General features: G+C 34.3%; 1 protein-coding gene across 1 annotated transcript; it reads left to right on the forward strand.

Annotated features, from left to right (window-relative positions):
- On the forward strand, positions 1-19,687 carry LOC127858230 (heat shock 70 kDa protein 13-like). Its single transcript, XM_052395212.1, has 7 exons — positions 1-158; positions 2,184-2,273; positions 6,673-6,778; positions 9,255-9,402; positions 12,556-12,775; positions 14,329-14,499; positions 16,289-19,687. Exons 1-7 carry the CDS (start codon positions 134-136, stop codon positions 16,819-16,821), a joined length of 1,293 nt encoding a protein of 430 aa, XP_052251172.1. The 5' UTR covers positions 1-133; the 3' UTR covers positions 16,822-19,687.
- Positions 19,688-20,530: the final 843 nt, after the last annotated feature.

A 20,530-nucleotide genomic window follows, 5' to 3' on the forward strand; every position in this document is an offset into this window, starting at 1 on the left:
CTGCATGCATCCGGCAGGAGGAGTTAGCCAATGAAAATCTCGGACACGTTTCATGAATAAAACATCCTTGTGTTGACAACTTCAACAGATTTTGTGTGGTTATGAAACAAATTGTAATTTAATTACAATAAAAATGGGATCAGCTTTTATAATTCTAGGTAGTGTTACATTTACATACAATTTTATCATTCATTTAATTTAAAAATGATGAAGAGTGATCAAAAATGAGTAGCATTATAGTTTTTCGGATTACTTATTTTCGGATAATATCGTCATTAAGATGGTTTTATTTCAAGTACAAAATATTTTGAGCCTAAAACGATAACGAACAGTGTGCACGATAAGCGTTCCACATTTTTTTCTTTATAGTGAAACTTATAACAGTCTATGTATCGGTCTTTTGTGAAGTTGATCAGGCATAGTTTTGATCCGTCTGAAAATCTGTCAAAGGACATCTGAAAATTAGCCAGAGTTGTAAGGATGTAACAAAATTTCACCTGGACATAGACATGTTCATTTAGGGTTACCGTAGTGATACTAGTATCAGCCCTGTTAATGAATACATACGAATTTTGGAAGTGGACAAAAACAAAAACACTCATGTGTTATGAGTCAATCTGTAGTTAAATGTATATTCTTGGACATAACAACACAAACTGTATTTATATCAACATTGTTTTGACAAAATACTTACTAGATTTAGCTCTCTGTAGTAATCTGTATCATGTACATTGGTTCTCATGATATCATTATTTCAGCCCTTCTGATTGGTTGCTTAGATTTGTTACTATGCATAATTGTGTGTTATGTAAATTTAAATATTGAAGCACTACCCTGGAATTAACATGACCTAATGAACACCGGAAATCATGAGAATGATCATTGTTATATTCAATTCATGGATAACCAGAGCTCCAGATAAGGATTTGTGAAATTAGTAACGGTACTGCCACTGGCAGAAAGAAAAGGAGTAACGCTTAAAATCAATTAGTACCTGTACTACCATATCCAAAAATACATAGCATCATAATTAAGAATGGAAAACCTAATACAGTAACTGTTTAAGAAGCTACATATATTTATTATAATTGCTGCAAATGTTTCTGTAAAGTCAGTTATACACCCTTCAATATCCAAGAACACGGGTAGTACAGTACTACCTGTATTTTTGGATATGCTAGTACAGGTACTAATTGATTTTAAGCGTTACTCCTTTTCTTTCTGTCAGTGGCAGTACCGTTACTAATTTCACAAATCCTTATCTGGAGCTCTGAAATACAACTACACATTAAAACTAATGACTAATACTATTTCTTCTTTTTACTTGACAAGAAAACACAAGCCAAATAGTAAGCTAAGTAAATGAACATTTATTTTACTGTCTCATTCGTTTCCCATCGTGTTTTCTAACGTTTTAAGCCACCGATGCAATCAAATTGTTTAATATCGGAGCGACAATGTCTTTTTCTGGGTTTACAGATTAAATGTCAGGATGGTTAGACGACACCGTATGTAGTCATTATATGACAACAAAGTGTTGTTTTGAACCGCTTTCGGTTAAGCCGGCATTCAATTGCGCGCAGACATATTGTTTTTGACGGATTTACAAGTTACAGGAAATCATGCGACAGAATAGACAATAATATATAAACCCAGTCTACAACTTTTCGGTAATTTAAATTAACGAAAAGCGTTGTTAGGTTAGGAACCAACTAATCACGCCGGCTGGCTCAGATGTATCGGTACGGTCAGATTTTTTTCGTAAATGCGTAAAATGGATATTAATGCCGTAATTGTACGTCCAGTTTATAAAAATAAATGCGTAAATCTTCATGAAAAAGGCGTATTTACGGCTGTACGGCCCTAATCTGGAGTTCTGGATAACCATCAAATAAATAACAATTTCTAAAAATTGAAAAAATTAACTTTCCAGCACTTCTTGAGGGTTTTTCGTTAAAGTCACGATACTATGAGGAGGGCCAATACTATGACAATAAGGGATTAAACATCATCCATAATCTTCAGTTTTTTAAAAATCCCTTTCAGTTTCCTTTAATTGTATAATACACTGTGTATGGTTCACATATTTTTGTTAAGAAGAGTAATAGTTGGCTATTTTATTTTTTGTTATATTTATTCAAAATGATTGTTTCTATATCAAAAGTCTTTGTTTTTATTTTCAGGGTCTTCCATACTTGCTGTTCTTTTGGCTGGCTTCTTTGCCCAAAAATATCTTCCACCTCCAAAGCCAAAAATTGTTGGTATAGATTTAGGTAAAGTTTTACCCTTGACCACTTAGATAAGTATTTTTTAGTCCCTGAGAAAATCACATTAAATATAATACCTTTCTTTACTTATGAGCAGCAAACAGTATTAAATCAGTATTAAGTTCTGGTTTTATGCTGGTTGCATTTAGCCATTTTCACTTTGCTTCTGAGCTTGACAATTTAAATAAAAACAATAGAAAAGTATTTAATGGAGGACTTCAAAAATACAAAATAATGGTTCTTTCATAAGATTTCATGAGATTTGAACTACATAAATCTTCTGTTTTCCAGCTCATTTAAACATTGGTAAATGGCTACAAATCTGATTAATTCAATAATTGACTCACAATGGTAGACAAAAAAAAGAGTATTATAATGACCTAAATACAGTAATGTTTAATTTGGTAAACTACATTTCAAGTCAGGCACAGCCGTTAATCACGCGCGCCACCTCTTTTTTGAGATGCATTAATAAATTAGCCAATGCAACTTCTGAGGTGGCGCTTAGGCCCGGATGTTTTGAAATTTAATGGACAACTTTACAGGGTGATTAGTTTTAAAATGTTTTTCAAAACATTTCGCAATATTTAAAAAAATCGGCCAATGTAGTGCGATTAAGCGATTATAAATTCATCTAAAAATGTACACAAACATACAATTACAACACATTTGGAAACATGAGGACCTTTATAAGTTGTTGCATGGTAGAATTCGTAAAAGCAAATTGATGTACATGTATTTTGCCTGTGTGACGAGCAAATTCCTGCCAATTAAATTGCTCATTACATAAAACGATTGCTTTGAAATTGTACAAATTAATGCGTGCACAAAAACATCGCTTTTTAGCCGATCTAATAGATAAATTTGCATTTTTCAAAAAAAGATATGGAGCCAATGCCAATGAGGTGGCGCTCAGATTAGGAGGTGGCGCCAATGCACATTTATAGCTATTTTTTAAAGTGAAATATTTTATGTTATAGTTTCTATTGTGTTTACAGGACTTACATTATGTTTTGTAAGTTGACTACTTCAGCACATTTGCATTGCGTGCGTTTTCAATTAGAAAAAGTAGTTTTCTAATAATGTATTGATGGATTTAAATGTTCGTCTTTGTAAGATAACAACATTTAACATGTATCATACAAAAATGTTAACGGAAAAATACCAGGCTATCTTCATTTTTTGGGGGTTGATAGTGGGAAAAACAATATAAACGAACCTAATTAAGATTTGTTGACCTTGGTCTTTTAGTAAATTAAGTATTGGGATTAACGGCCACAAATCAAGTTTCAAGAATAAGTGTTATCTTATACTTGTTTTGTGAATTATCATACTGAATACAAATATTGATGTCGATGCATTATTTTGATAATGTTGAAAATTAAGTATTGGTTTCATTGAGTATTACACATTTTTTGTATACATCATGCAATATGTTTTATTCATGTTGGTGACTTCTTAATTGAGTTGATCACATATATATTTAAAAAACTACATCTTTTGTATTATAGATAGGGTATGTTCGTTGAAAAATAAATTTAATATAAATTTAATATAACAATTAACATTATCTATCAAATCTACGTCATGTGATAATGCCATTGTTATACGACTGTTAATTGATACATCCTGCATTGGCGCCACCTCCTATCATTAACGCCACCTCCTAAGCATTGGCTCCATCTCTTTTGGAAAAATGCAAAATTATCTACTACCTCGGCAAGAAGCCAATATATTTGTGCATGCAGAATCTAATGTATGTTGTACACAATTGTTTGATGCCGTTAGTGATTGAATGGGTGGACATTTTCTCGCCACACACGAAAAACTCATCGGAATGCTTTTAAAACTACACCATGCCACAACTTATGAAGGTTCTCACGTTTTTAAATGGGTTGAGAATGTATGTGTTTGTACATTTTTGGACGAATCAATCTTTGCTGAATCGCACTACATTGCCCGATTTTTAAAATACTACTAATTATAAATGTTAAAAAAACGTGTGAAATCTAATCACCTTGTAAAATTGGAATGTTTGTATCAAAAAATAATTTTATGAATAATATACTTGCTTGACATACATTTTGGATACTTTCGGTTTATTTACTACAACTCGCCCTCATTTTCTTTGGGTTAATTAAAATCAACCCAAATTCAGAAACCAGTCTACCGAAAGTTTGTAAACGGTGTTCATATAGAAATACTATCCTTCGTTAGTTCTTTTAGGCGACCAAGCGCCTTACAGAAGGGAGGGAATTGTGGTATGTCAAGCAAGCATATTATTCATAAAATTATTTTTTGATACAAAAATTCCAATTTTATTTCATCACTATACTTGCTTGACATACATTTTGGATATCTGAAGATTCCAACGCAATTTGAATGAAGGGTTGGATAAATGTGAACTTAATAAGTTCTTACCACTGATTCCAGAATCCTGAAAACTGGTCGATACCCCCCTGTTTTCTTTTTTACTAGAAACAGTGTACTGTAAAAACCGTTTAATTTCTGACTGGCAGGAACAGTCATAATCACATCTTTTTTTTATAAAATGTCTATCTCGTTTTGAATACTTGAATTTTTTGCTGAGATCTTTGTCTCTTTTACAACTTTAAATTTTGGTTTCTCTTTAAACTCTAGTTTGTAGCCATGTTGAATTATTGACAGAACCCATTTGTCTTGAGTTACAAGTTTCCACTTTGGTAGAAAGTGTTTTAAGCGACCTCCTACAGGTATCTCCCGATTGTACAACATTATTCTTACTGAGCCATCAAGCACTGAACCCACTGCCTGGCCCAGCTGGAACTGGTGGCTTTTTGAATGGTTCTCTGGCAGGTCCTCCTCTTCTAGGTCTTCCTTCAAATGGTCTTTGTTGAGTACCTGTTCTTCTTTCAGAACGAAAAGAACCCGCTCGAAATGGATCATATGTAGTATATCTGTCAAACCTAGTTCCTTCTGATCTAAATTTCTTTGAACTATTATGATCAAACGGACTCTTTCTCTTCAAAGAAGACTTTTTCTCCAATTCTGGTAACAATTCCTCAATCTTTTTATTTCTATCTTTGCGTTGTTTCAAAAGATTCTCAAATTCTTTACCAAACACCCCATCATTTGAGAGCAGTTAATTCACATCAGAATTGTCAATATAATCTATAATTCCTGTATCAGCAATAGCTGCTTTACGCCGCACTATATGATGGAATGCTGAACATCGTGTCATCTGATCAAGCGATTTTTGAGACATTGCAAATATGTTGTTGACTGTTTGTACCGCTCTGTCAAGATTTGGTTCACTGTCCTTTAAATATGACAATAACTGTCCTAGTGCTTGTTGAGTTTACAATAATGATGAAATGCCAATTTTTGCCGCTATCTGTCCTGAATAGGCAGAACGTTCAATTCCTTTCAATTGTAAGGTTGAGTGACCAAGGAAGCCCCAGACTTAGAAAATGTAGCCTTCTTTGAACCATGTTTCTTAGCCAATAATGTTTCGATCAATGGATCTAGACTTGGTACATTGAGAAATGAATCACACTCTTCACTCAATGGAAAAGAATCCTTAGTGGATTAATTCTTGAAATGATGACAATTTCTCAGGGTTGCTTGAATGCACAATTTTATCAAGCAATTCCTTCTGACAAGTCTCCAGACCAATACCCTTCTTCTTGTCAGGTTTTGAATCATCACCAAATAATTCTACCAACACAGATTTTGTAGACTGTGACAACGGTGCATCAGTTATATGACTATCTGTTGAAGACTCATCATCAGACAAAACAACCTGTCTTTCATCTTTTCCAACAAGTAAAGACAGTTCATCATCGGTTTGAGGTGAACAGTTTCCACCTGTAACAGTCCTAGTCATCGTAAGCATTACACACCTGCCAGTTGCAGAGCCGTACGAATGACTTTCATTTTCAGAAGTTGCGGACAATAATTTTTCCAACACAGAGGAAAATTTGTCAATTTTCGTCTCCAACAAACTAATTCTATTATTAACATTCTGTTCCAGTGTATCTACTTTTGACTTAAGCTTCCTTGTAGATTTAGAATTCGACGATTCTCCACCCACCGATTCTTTATGGTCCTCCTCCATGTCACTTCCATGGTTTGAAATATTGGCCACAGCTGCCTGAGCCATTCACTCGATAATGAGAGCACATGTTTGCACTTGGGCACCGAAAGTAAAACTGACGAAGGATAGTATTTCTATATTTCAATTGTAATAGGGAAAGGGAAGCATTGTAAATTAACTGCTTGAACTTTAGTGAATTAATCTCTGAGCTGAATTTCTATGGTTCGAACATTGATTACTGTTCAATAATTTTAATAATTATAATAATAATAATGATAATGCAATAATATTAGTATTTTGATGATTGATCATTGATTGTGTCATCAACAGGAACCACATTCTCCTGTGTTGGAGTGTACCAGGCAGTGACAGGGACAGTTGATATACTGGACGTTCAAGACAAACACAAGTGCATCCCCAGTGTGATCGCATTCAGGTTAAATGATACTGTCTGCAGTTTCTCCTCCTTTGAGCTGAAACACGCCTTTTTAGTATGAAGATTGTGTCACATACAGACAGCTCTAACGTATTTTAAATATTTGTTAAATAATGAAGACTTTTGTGGAACCATGTAGTGGAAGTTGGATATTTTCCTCCACTGAGGTGTCTAAATTTTCATCCCACCCCTGCATCAGTTTTACCTCTGAAACTTAAAACAGTATTTAAAAGGGCCTTTTCACAGATTTTGGCATTTTTGGAAGTCTGTCACTAAATGCTTTATATTGATAAATGTAAACATTGGATCTAAAAAGCTCCAGTAAAAAGTAAAGAATAAAATTAAAAAAAGAAAAAAAGTAAACCTCAGTAGGGCTCGAACCACTGATCCCTGGAGTCCTGGAATAAAAAGCCTACAACATAGACCACTCGGCCATCCTTCCAGATACAATTACAAATGTATTTTATACTCTATATAAGTAATCCTCGTAGATTCACAAAAAATAGCGACAACAACAGAACTCTCCAAATTGTTAATTCGTTTCGCATTGCAACGCCTGATAATTTTCAGGTTTTTAAATCGTCAAAAGATGCATTTAATGGCTATTTTAGAGCATGGTAAATGTTGAGTATAACTGTTTCCTCACAAATATCATAACTAAAACGAAAATTTGCGTATCTAAAACAACTTTTTTCTATTTTGTCAATTTACCCAAACGTGAAAAGGCCCCTTTAAACAGAACTTTGGAGCTCACACAAAGTACACATGATTTTAATATGGGTTTTCCTAGCTGTAATGTCTTGTCTGTAATGTTTTTGGTTATTGAGGCAGATGCTGTTATACACATTTAAACTCCATTGCTGCATGAGACAACTGCACACAACAGATTTTAGATATAGCAATAAAGCAGAAATATTCAAATTGATTATAGTGCATGGGGAAAACTTGGTGAATGAGTTATGGGAGTGAAATAACTGTTGGTTTATCGATAAATGCAAACATCATTATTAACCTAGACAAATGCTAAATACTGAAAGATATCTTACCTTAGAACGCATACCATTTAAACATAAAATTGCATTTTCTAAATTAAGATGTTCTAATCACAAATTAAATATTGAGATTGGTAGACAATTAAATATCCCATTTGATGATAGACTATGTTATTTTTGTCTGGATAACAATAATATACATGTTGTTGATGTTGAATTTCTTGCATTTTTCCATTGTTTTAAACACAGAGACATCTGTACCCAATATCTTTTTAATTGGTACCATGGGGGATGTTCAATATCTGATTTTAATTCATTAATGGGAGCAAATAATGATGAAATTATCCATAAAGTTGCAAGTTTTGTATACCATCTGTTAAACAACATCAATTCATAACTTTGTATTTATATGTACAATGTATATCTACATGTGAAACAACATCAATTTGTATGTATTTATATATTTATCTAAATATGTATGATTAAATAAGGATAAAAATAGTTAAAAGGCAACTTCATGTATGTGATTGTATATAATTTGTTTATATTGTGTATTTTTGGGCCGGTGGCCTGTATTTACTTAAATAAAATTGTTTGAGTTGAGTTGAGACAAAGTTATCGATTTGATGTAAAAAAACATTACTTATAATTAAGAAAACACAAAGTTCATATTAATAACTAACTGTTGCCATTAATATGTAAGTCTAAAAGCTTTTTCTAAGAATTTGTTTTGCTGTGGGATAACCGGGGTTAATGCATGTGCATAAAGTGTCATCCTAGATGAGACTGTACAGGGAAAACACTTTCTACCTCAACTGGATTATCTTTGAAGAGCCCTAGTTTAAACAAAAAATACCTTAAAGGGGCCTTTTCACAGATTTTGGCATTTTTTAACTTATTCATTAAATGCTTTATTTCGATAAATGTAAACATTGGATCGTAAAAGCTCCAGTAAAAAATCAAGAATAAAATTAAAAAAAGGAAAAGAATATTGCCCGGACCAGGTTTCGAACCAGTGACCCCTGGAGTCCTGCCAGAGTCCTGAAGTAATCGCCGAGTACATATACGTGAAGTATTTTATACCTTATATAAGCAATCTTCGTAGTTTCACAAAATTTAACGACAAAAACAGAACTCTCCAAATTATTCAATCGTTTCGTGTTGCAACGCTTTATAATTTTTAGGTTTTAAAATCGTCAAAAGATGCATATAATGGCTATATTAGACCATGGTAAATGTTCAGTATTACTGTTTCCTCACAAATATCATAACTAAAACGAAAATTTGCGAATCTGAAACAACTTTTTTCAATTTTGTCAATTTACCAAAGCGTGAAAAGATCCCATTAAACGCAGAAAGCAGACCAGACAGGCTAATCTAAAACGACACTTTAATCAATTGCAGTAAGCCTTGCTTTCCAAGAGTGTGGCTCAAATGAATGGAAAGATAATTTGTGCTTACTTTATTTCCATTTTTGTTTTCAGTGAATCAGGGCAGACCTTGGTGGGTTATGATGCAGTTGCCCAAGAGGAACACAATCCTCAAAACACCCTGTATGATGCCAAGAGGTTCATTGGCAAAGTGTTTACACCGCAGGAGATAGCTCAGGCCCAGGAACGGTACTCCTTCAAGGTGATTAGTGTGTTGCAGTTTATTAGTCCTCTACCGGTTTCACCGGAGGGGACTTGTGGTTTGCGCTCTGTGTGTCTGTCAGTCTGTGAGTCTGTGAGTCTGTCACACTTTTCTGGACCCTGCGATAACTTTTAAAGTTCTTAATATTTTTTCATGAAACTTGAAACATGAATAGATGGCAATATGGACATTATGCACGTCATTTCATTTTGTTTATACGTCAAAAATTCTGGTTGCTATGGCAACAAATAGACTACAAATACTGCTGAAAATGGTGGTTTTCTGGATCCTGTGATAACTTTAAAAGTTCTTCATATTTTTTCATGAAACTTGAAAAATGGATAGATGGAAATATGGACATTATGCACTTTTATTTATTTTGTTCCTACGTCAAAAATTCTGGTTGCTATGGCAACAAATAGACTAGAAATACTGCTGAAAATGGTGGTTTTCTGGATCCTGCGATAACTTTAAAAGTTCTTCATATTTTTTTAATGAGACTTCCAACAAGGATAGATGGCAATATGGACATTATGCACGTCATTTCATTTTGTTCCTACGTCAAAAATTCTGGTTGCTATGGCAACAACAAAAAAATATCCTGACAATGGTGGAATTTCTGACAATGGTGGAGCCGGTAGGGGACTTTCATTGCTTGGCAATAGTCTTGTTAAAACCTATTTATTTCAGCTTGATTGCATGGAAAGCCTTAATGCTTTTTTAAACATTCCCGAGCATGTTTCCTGGGCAAACCAGTACTTTGTTTTTTTGGGAGAGGTTTTAAGAACGCTTCTATGGGGATAAAACCTTTGACATCTCAGTCGCTAAGAGGACACCGTATTTACTGCATTTTGATAACAAATACCATTGATGTTTGCGAAGGTGTTTTCCTGATATGTTTTGGGGACGGGGGGATTTTTCTGCCCATCTTACAATTTTCTCCTTTTGAGTGCCAAGTTTCTTTACAAATTGATATATTTTTTACAAGATCTTTTCAAAGAAGTAAAGTGGCTACTTTCATCTTCTGGGGTGGGGTGTTTCCATGATCATACCCCTTTATGTTCTTGGCTAATTTAAATACAGAGGGGGTAATCATGTGACAAACAAGATTGCGATTTCCATGGAGAAGCAGGTATTTTTCACAGTCATATAGTACCCTTTACTACTTGTATTGATTGTTTAAATGCTGCTCACTTTCCAGCCATATCAGCAAGAAAGTGATCAGCATTTTTATATCATATTTATGTTTTTTATTGGGGGCTGTAATTTTGTGATCCGTGAGGAAAATTCTCAGTGAGTAAAGTTGAGATAAAGAACAAATATTAAAACAAGTAATAAATGTATGAAACGCGAAAAAATACCTGTCTCGGAATAGATGTTGCAATATTGTTAGTCACATGGTTACCCCCTCTAAATTATGACAATGTTTGATAAGCCAGTTATGCTATTACTTGTTGGCGTCGCACTGAAGTGCAGCACTAGTATGTTATACGTTTTTTTTCGCTTATAGGAGGAGAAGTTATTTTACGGATCAATGTATATATTTTTGTTGTCAGAATATCTTGCATAGTGGTGATTTTTTGTGTAAATTAGTGTAGATAAATACTGCATTTGTGCCTATAACATTTACTACAACATTTATTGCCCATAATGCAAATCTAATTGTTTTAATTAATAACTGATCACAGGGACTGGGCAATAATATCACAGGGACTGGGCAAATACGCGAACAGGTGAAACTTTCTGGTTTTGTATAAAAACCAAACTTCTTTGTTCCACTATCCTAGCAACCACCTAGTTACTAATAAAGGCGCTATAGAGCGACACGTATTATTAATTGTAATAATGAGTCTTGATAAAGGAAGCAGGCGCTTATCAATGAGGAGCACCATCACAGCACCCCAGTCTCATTACTATCCTTCTACAAGTTGTTTTTTTAAGAACCACATATAGAAGGCCGCAGGCATGACCTGTGCCAGTGGTATGGACCTTTTGGTATGGACCTTTAACCCCGCTCACTATCCAGCGTTTAAACTTCCGGGTTTACATTTAAACCGACTATTAATAGCTTATAAATATCTTAGTTAAAAGGTGATTTTTCAAGCGGTTCCGTAGTGTAGTGGTTACACGCTCGCTTCACATGTGAGAGGCCCAATGTTCGAGCCCCAGTAGAATCAAATTCTTTTATTTGTGTCTATGTTAACTTTTTGTTTTGATGAAGACATTTTAGTTTAAATAAATATGCTGTTTTATTGTAACCATTTTTTGTTTTTATTATGCCCATGATAAATATGTGTGAGAGGGTGGGGGAGTTCGTAAACACATGAAAACTTTTAGAGTGTTTTCATATCAATGAGTACTCAACCCCTATCGTAAATGAGCAACGTAAGAATAAGTTCAGAATAATCTCCCCTTGAAGTTGAGAAGTTGAGAAAAATATGAAATAACGCTTACAAGATGAAGCAGATTTTTTAAAACCTACACAGTTCTGTTCCATTAATGAAAACTGCACACGGATGCCAGCAGTAAAAAACAAGGGAAACCAATGTAAATCAAATGAGCTATGAAATATTTGGGGGTTACAACACAAAATCATAGATAATGGTTATTTGGGGGTATAACACAACATCATAGATAATGGTTATTTGGGGGTTATAACACAAAATCATAGATAATGGTTATACCAGTATCTTTTTCTATTTTGTTTAAAATAATCGGCCAATATATTGATATTTACAGTAGAAAAGAAATCGTTCCATGTAACTTTATTGAGTGCCTTTTACACTGAAATTCCCGACGCCCTTTGATGCTTTGCATCAATACTTATCTTGTGTATTATGTAATAATTGTCAAATTATCTTTCCAATAGAATCATATTTAGCCTTGAGATTCAATGCAATTAAGCTTAAATACTGTAAACTCATGTAATTTCGTGTTAGTTTTAAAAATAGACTTTTTGTGCATACTAGATGTACATGAATTTCTGGATTTCTGAATTTGGAAAAAATTAAGGAATTTTGGTTGGTCATTTTTGGATGTGTTTGTGTTTAATTCATTGATCCATTAACCTATAAAACCAAGAAAATGTATGTCCCCCATATAATAATGATTTTTCTGTAGGTTTTATACTCAACTCATGTTTCCATATGCCAGATTGCTGCTGACCAAGACGGTATGGCTTATTTCATCGTCCTCGTGAACGGAACAGAGCGACACGTTTACCCGGAGGAGGTCGGCAGCATAATCATCGGAACACTTCGGGAGGCTGCTGCTAATAATCTTAGTGCGCCTGTACTTAAAGTGGTGCTCTCTGTCCCGGCAGAGTTTGATGCGAAGCAGAGAAATCACACCAAGAAAGCAGCGGTATTAGCAGGTTAGTTGGATATGAGTCTTTCTCTGGATCAAAACAGGCTGAATGCATGTGCATAAAGTGTCATCCCAGATTAGCCTGTGCATATTGCAATAAAAAATACCATAAAAACAAAGTGTTGGCCCTGATAAGCAGGTTGGTTTTAGAAATAATTTAAAGTTTAAGTTATACCCTTAATGGAGGGCTTACTCTGCTGTTCATAAAATTTTTAATCTTTACAAGCGAGCAAATTTTGGTGATTTGAATTGTGTTTTGCTGCAGCTTTTTCTTCATAACATTAAAAGAGCAAATATAAGACTTGTTTTATGAGGTTCTATTATCTCGGTTAAATGAAATTGTGAAGTCAATGGCATGTTAATTAAATTAATAATCTAAAGGTCTTTCTCTTTCATGTCTTGAAGAGGTTGCTTAAGTATGTGCACTTAAATGGTATTGATTTAGTTTTTGGTTTTGCTTTTGAAAGATTGCTGATAGATTAGGTAAATTATCGACATACTTTTGAAAACAACTCCAATAAAAATCTTAATTAGATGTTTGTCACAATGTGACTAATACCTCTTGCAGCTATTGTTAGCCATGTTCAATAGCAAATAACTAGGAATGTATGATCATTTGGCATGAAAAGTGTTTCGAACATTTACACTTCATTGATATAGCATACTCATAGTTTAAATTTAATCATTTTAGAAAAAGGGAAGTGCTTCCCTCCGCATTTTATGTTGACTATAGCAGAGATTGCACTGTCATTTGCAATATGAGTCATTCACACAAAATTGAAAATTTGGCATATTTTTAACCAGGTTTTCCGAAGAAAATAACTGCTTATTAGATTGGCGAATGTCGGCGGGCTGGCGGGCGGACAGAACAAGCTTGTCCGGGCCATAACTATGTCATTCATTGTGAGGTTTTCAAATCATTTGACACATTTGTTCACGGTGTGTCGCGCGAAAGAATTACGTCAATATCTCCAAGGTCAAGGTCGCCATGACTAAAAAGATTTATTTTGAAACAAGGGGGGTAACTTTGATCAGTAACAATGCACATTTTGAGTTGGTCTCCTTTTATCATACTTTTTTTTTTAAATTGAAATCAAGGTCGCCACGAGTAAAAATATATTGAATCTTACACAAGGGGGTAACAATGCACATTTTGAATTGTCTCCCTTTATCAGACTTTATTTTCAAATTGAAAACCTGGTTTTATTACAATTTTGTCCCTTGTTCTTCCTTTGAGTAATTCTTCAGGACTGGAGGTGTTGCCAAAAATAGGTTTAAACCTATTAATTTGTTCACAATTCCATGGAAAGCCAAAGGCTTATTGACAGCCTCTCAAGTCTGTTTCCTGGGACTAGAACCAGTACTTGGTGTCTTTTGGGGGTGATCTAATGAAAACTCCCACAGTGGGGTTGAACCCATGACCTTCACTGTCGCTAGGCGGACACCATATCGACCGAACCACGGCAGATAATCAACAAACTCACTGAAGCCTCCCTTGCCAACAATCTTTTTTTCCTGGGTATAAAAAAATATAATATACCTCATTTTGTAATTATACAGGGTTGGAGGTGTTGCGAATAATTAACGAGCCCACTGCGGCGGCCCTTGCTTACGGCCTTCACAACCGCCTGGGTCTGCAGAACGTGATCGTGGTGGACCTAGGGGGAGGCACCCTGGACGTGTCCCTGCTCAACGTGCAGGGGGGAATGTTCCTCACCCAGGCCATGTCTGGTAAGGAACAATAAGCCTCGCTCTAGGAATAGTGGTCTTAATGCATGTGCATAAAGTATCGTCCCCGATTAGCCTGGGCAGTCCACAGAGACCTCCTTTAAACACACAATTCCATAGAGAGGAAAGTGTAGTCCCTGATAAGCTAATCTGGGAAGACACTTTACACACTTTACTCCACCAGGCTAATATTTATGGTTAACCGTTAGTGAACAAGTTTAAAAGGCCTGATTAAATAATTTGTTTCTACTTGCCTACCTCCTTAATAACCTCTGGTAATTTCGTGATTTTGTAGCACACTCTTTGGAGCAGTCAGAGATAACATAAACAAGACATTTAGAATTACTATCTTTGCTCATCCAGACCTGACTTATGAGTTCAATTATGAAGATGTCAAGTAATGTTTAATTCAAATTAATTTACTCCATATCATTTTTAAATTCCTCATCTAAAGAATCAGACTCATTGTATTGATTATTGTCAGATCAACAAACATACATTCTAAATTATTTTAATATAATAAAAACAAAGTGACACTTTTAATGCAACAGTCGGAGGAAAACTTAAAACTGAAACCATGAGGTTTATTATTTATATCAGATGAGTTCCTGACAAAATAGTCTGAAGCAGCACAAAGCTATAATCATAGCACATACAAACGAGACATAGCACATACACTCTAGACATAGCACATACTCACTAGACATAGCACATACACACTAGACATATCACATACACACTAGACATAGCACATACACACTAGACATAGCACATACTCACTAGACATAGTACATGCACACGAGACATAGTACATATACACTAGACTTAGCACATAGGTACTAGGCATAGCACATACACACTAGACATAGCGCATACATACTAGAAATAGCACATATACACTAGACATAGCACATAGGCACTAGACATATGACATACACATTAGACATAGCACATACACACTATATAAAGCACATACGCACTAGACATAGCACATACACACTAGACATAGCACATACATACTAGAAATAGCACATATACACTAGACATAGCATATACACACTATACATAGCACATACACACTAAACCAAGCACATATGCACTAGACATAGCACATACACAATAGACATAGCACATATGCACAAGACATAGCACATACACACTAGACATAGCACATACACACTGGACATAGCAACACAAAAAATAGGTTAGAACAAGAGCACTAGACATAGCACAAAGGCACAAGACATAGAACAAACGCACTTGACATTAAACAAAAGCTCTAGACATGGTACAAAGTAGTAGATGTTGAAAGCTATTGCACAAAAGCCCTTGACATCGTGAAAATCACTAGTCATAGCATGTAGCACTTGACATAACACATAAGCGCTAGACATAACACATAAGCACTAGACATTACAAAAAAGCATTAGACAGCACAAATTCACTAGATATAGCAAAGAAGCTCTTGACATAGCACCAAAACACTAGACATTGCCCACAATTAAACACTAGACATAGCACAAAAGTACTATACATAGCACAAAGCAATGGACATATTAAAGGCGCAATAGCCATTAAAGAAAAGAACTAGATATGGCCCATAGCACATAAGTACTATACATAGCACAAAGCAATGGATATATTATAGGCGCAATAGCCATTAAAGAAAAGCACTAGACATGGCCTAATTGCACAAGAATTACTAATTATTAGCATAAAACACTAGCCCACAATCAAGAAGACAACAAACACAACTCAGCATATTATACAACTTGTCTGTGATGTTTGACAGGTAACAACAGACTTGGTGGCCAAGACTTCAACCAGAGACTGTTACAGTACCTGAAAAAGGTGATCGTTCAGCGATACGGGGCACCCCTCACAGACAAAGAAGATCTACAGGGTCTCCTGCTACATGTCGAGGACATCAAGATCAATCTAACAAACACCCGTGAATGCGAAATCAAACTCTGGCTTCACTCGTTGTCAAAAACGTTCAGTGAGAAAATAACTCGAGAGCTGTTTGAGGATTTAAATGCGGATTTGTTTAAAAAGGTGCTTGAGCCCATTCAGAAAGTGTTAGAGGCTGTAGAAATGACAAGAGAGGATATCGATGAAGTGGTTCTAGTTGGAGGTTCAACACGTATTCCGAAAGTAAGGGAATTGATAAAGGAATATTTGGCGAAAGAGCCAAACACGTCTATAGACCCTGAGTTGGCTGTAGCCTCTGGTGTGTCAATTCAGGCTGGAATTATTGGTGGAATGTGGCCTTTAACTGTTAGCGCAGTGGAGCTGCCGACTCGCGTAAAGAAGATTCAACTCTAGTCATATTAGATCACTTTAAACTGATATTAAATTATTTATTAATATGTTATGTTGATTTTAATCACGTAATGATCAAGATGGCAAGACGTTCGTGCCCAATAAGGATATTTTTGCCGTTATAAATTTCTTAGCTGGATCACAAAATGACAGCTCCTGCTAAGAAAATTCATAGCGAATAAAGTTGAGATATTAAGCGAATATATATAGGAAATATACGCTTATCAGTTTTGTACTGACATAGCTGGCAAGTGAGTGGCATTTATAAATTAAACAAAGGTAAAAAAGGGTAAAAAAAAACTGCAAAAAGTACCTGTTTTGACACCGACGTTGCCATCTTGATCGTCACATGATTACCCCCTTCTTTTAATCTCAACGTTTCAAAGAAAATGCAAGCTATTCTACTTGTCTGGCATCAGCTTCCTATCACTGTTTAAGTTTTTGGTAACCTTGTTTCTCCCGAATGACTTAATTTTTCAAACATTTATTGCCCATATTAAAGGGGCCTTTTCACAGATTTCAGCATGTATTAAAGTTTGTCATTAAATGCTTTATAATGATATATGTAAACATTGAATCTTAAAAGCTCCAGTAAAAAACAAGAATACAATTAAATAAAGAAAAAAAAAGTAACCCTCAACAGGACTCAAACCACTGACTCCTGGAGTAAAAGTCTATTGCTTAGACCACTCAGCCATACATGCTCATACAATGAGCGATGTATTTTATACTTTATATAAGCAATCCTCGTAGTTTCCCAAAAATATAACGACAACAACAGAACTCTTAAAATTATTTAATAGATTCAAGTTGCAACGTTTAATAATTTTCAGGTTTTAAATCTTCAAAAGATGCATATAATGGATATTTTAGAGCATGGAAAATGTTCAATTTTACTGTTTCCTCACAAATATCATAACTACAAAGAAAATTGAAAATCTTTAACAATTTGTTTAAATTTTGTCCATTTGCCAAAACGTGAAAAGGCCTCTTTAAAATGAACCCGTAGGACATGTTTGATAATTTTGGCTTGATTTTTTTATTTTGGGGCATTTTACTCTTAGACATTTACATATGAACTATACATGGCTTTTTTTATCTTGCTTGGGAAAAGGCCTGATTAGAAATTTAGGAGATTCTCCAAATGAAACTCCAGTGTGGAAAGATGTAATTTAAAAAAACGTTCATTGTAGAAACTTTATTGGTTATACAAATTAATATATGTATTCATTGGATTTAATATTAAACAAAGCTTAAATCTGTTTAACAAGTCGCAATTTACATGAGTATATTTTATGTAGCCTTTTAAAAAACTTGTGTATATTTCTTTGATCAACTACATAAATGACTGTGAAACTATTTCAACACTCATAGATGCAATATGACTTGGTTTGAATTGAATTGAAATTTAGAAATATGCTACCTGTATCATTGTGTGGACTAAAAAAAAATGATAAAATAATATGAGCCTCACTCTGTGAAAAGGGGGTTTAATGCATGTGCCTAAAGTGTCCTCCCAGGTAAGCCGGTGCAGTGTGCACAGGCTAATCAGGGTCGACACTTTCTGCCTAGACTTGATTTTTGCTTAGAAAAGACTTTCTTGAAACGAAAAAATATCATAAACGCGGAAAGTATTGTCCCTGATAAGCCTTTCCAGACTGCACAGGCTAATCTGGGACGACACTTTCCGCACATGCATTAAACTCAATTTTCACAGAGCACGGCCAAAATGTATACATTATCAGTGCATGATTCATCCGTTAAAAAACAACTTACAAAAGTTTATTGTACACTTAAAAGTGCATACCGGTAATACATCTACAAAATGTAAAAAAAATAAAATTAATAAACTCTAAGCAAGTTTGTTTTCAAGTGTAAAAACGATGCATCTTTTAATCATAATTATTTTTAAGTTGTTTTTATCCATTTTGTTTACTTAACCAAACATTTTAAATTAATTAGCATGCAATCATATATTTTGATAAAACCAATGTAACCATTAAAATACTTTGATAATTTACTAACCTACACCCAAAATCTGAAAGCCATTATATACTCGGCCTAGGGGTGTCATTTGGACAAAAGTCCTTGACATGATTGCCCCAGTTGTAGCCAATGTCAAGGAGGTTAAAGCTGTAGCATGATTATCACAGGCATCTATCAACAAAACTGTACATCAAGAATGCAATTCAGGTCGAGGTCAAAAGTCATGGTCATTGTTAGATAGTGAACAAAAAGGAACGCAAATCATAATCAATGTTTGTGTCTCGAAGTAAATTACTGAAATAAGATTCAAATACTTGTTAGATCAAATAACTTACCAACTATACAAACAGTTTGGTTTAGAAAACTCGAGTGTGCTCTGCTCCTAACCTTGTTAGGTTTATATTTTGTTACTCACTGGATACATTTTAATACAGAAAAGTATTTGTAATGTTATCTTTCAACAAGATACTAAAAGATATGAATATTTGTTAAAGCTTTAAACTTTCAATTGAAATTTAATCTGTTTACCAAAAGCCGTTATTGGTGTTATTACAAAATGCCCTTCAGTTTTGTATTTATTTTATTTTTTGTTCTGGATATTTGTCTTTTTAAATATTTTTTTATATTGGTGATGTTACTGGATTATGGTCCTTTTTCTATTGTTATTGGTGATGTTATTGGATTACGGTTCTTTTTCAATTGTTCTTGTTATTGTGATATTTTTAACTGCAAGGCTTCTATTCAAATGTTCTTGTTATTGTGATATTTTATCTGCAAGGCTCCTACACATTCCTTATTGTTTCTTTCACCACATCTTTAGATGATTTTTTGAAATGGAAATCAAACCTAATTCAAAATAAAGATCGAGAGAGCATCATACTTACACTATATGTACTTTTTTATTCCACCCTCAAAATGGCCTGGAATGTCAATAACATTTTTTTTCTGCACACGTTTTACCGTGCATTTGTGACAATCAATCTATTATAACTTACACACTTCATTATAAATATCAGTAGAGTCACCATGGAGTTACAGATTTTAGATTTATAGTATTTAATCTGAAATCAGGACAAACCATAATAATTATCAGTAGAGTCACCATGGAGTTACAGATTTTAGATTTATAGTATTTAATCTGAAATCAGGACAAACCATAATCAATATAAACTTCAGTTATTAGGAAGGATTTAAATGTGCATCAAATCTCCATATAGTGATGGTATTTATTTGAAACTTATTTGAAATCCCCTCCCTCTCCTAAAAACATCAAAAGAATAATATACCCTATGAAGGGTGATTATTTTGACTTTGTACCATGTATTGTGACCTTTTCCAAAAACATCAAAATAATAGGCACTATGAAGGGGGATTATTTTATCCTTGTACCGTTTATTGTGATCTTTCAAAAACATCAATATAATAGCATGCACTATGAAGGGGGATTATTTTGATCTTGTACCGTTTATTGTGACCTTTCAAAAACATCAAAATAATAATATGCCCTGTGAAGGGGGATTATTTTGACCTTGTACTGTTAATTGGGACCTTCTCCCAAAAAACACATAACAAAAAAATTCCTATAAAAAGAGCATATTTTGACCTTGTATCGTTTATTGCGACATGGGGCCTAGGGATTATAGAAACATGTAACACAATTGTCCGTCACTTTATTTAGACACAGTTTAATCTGAATATTCAAGCATGCAATTTCTACATGAATCTA

The sequence above is a fragment of the Dreissena polymorpha genome, chromosome 14 (genome assembly GCF_020536995.1).
Source record: "Dreissena polymorpha isolate Duluth1 chromosome 14, UMN_Dpol_1.0, whole genome shotgun sequence".
Lineage (NCBI taxonomy): Eukaryota > Metazoa > Mollusca > Bivalvia > Myida > Dreissenidae > Dreissena > Dreissena polymorpha.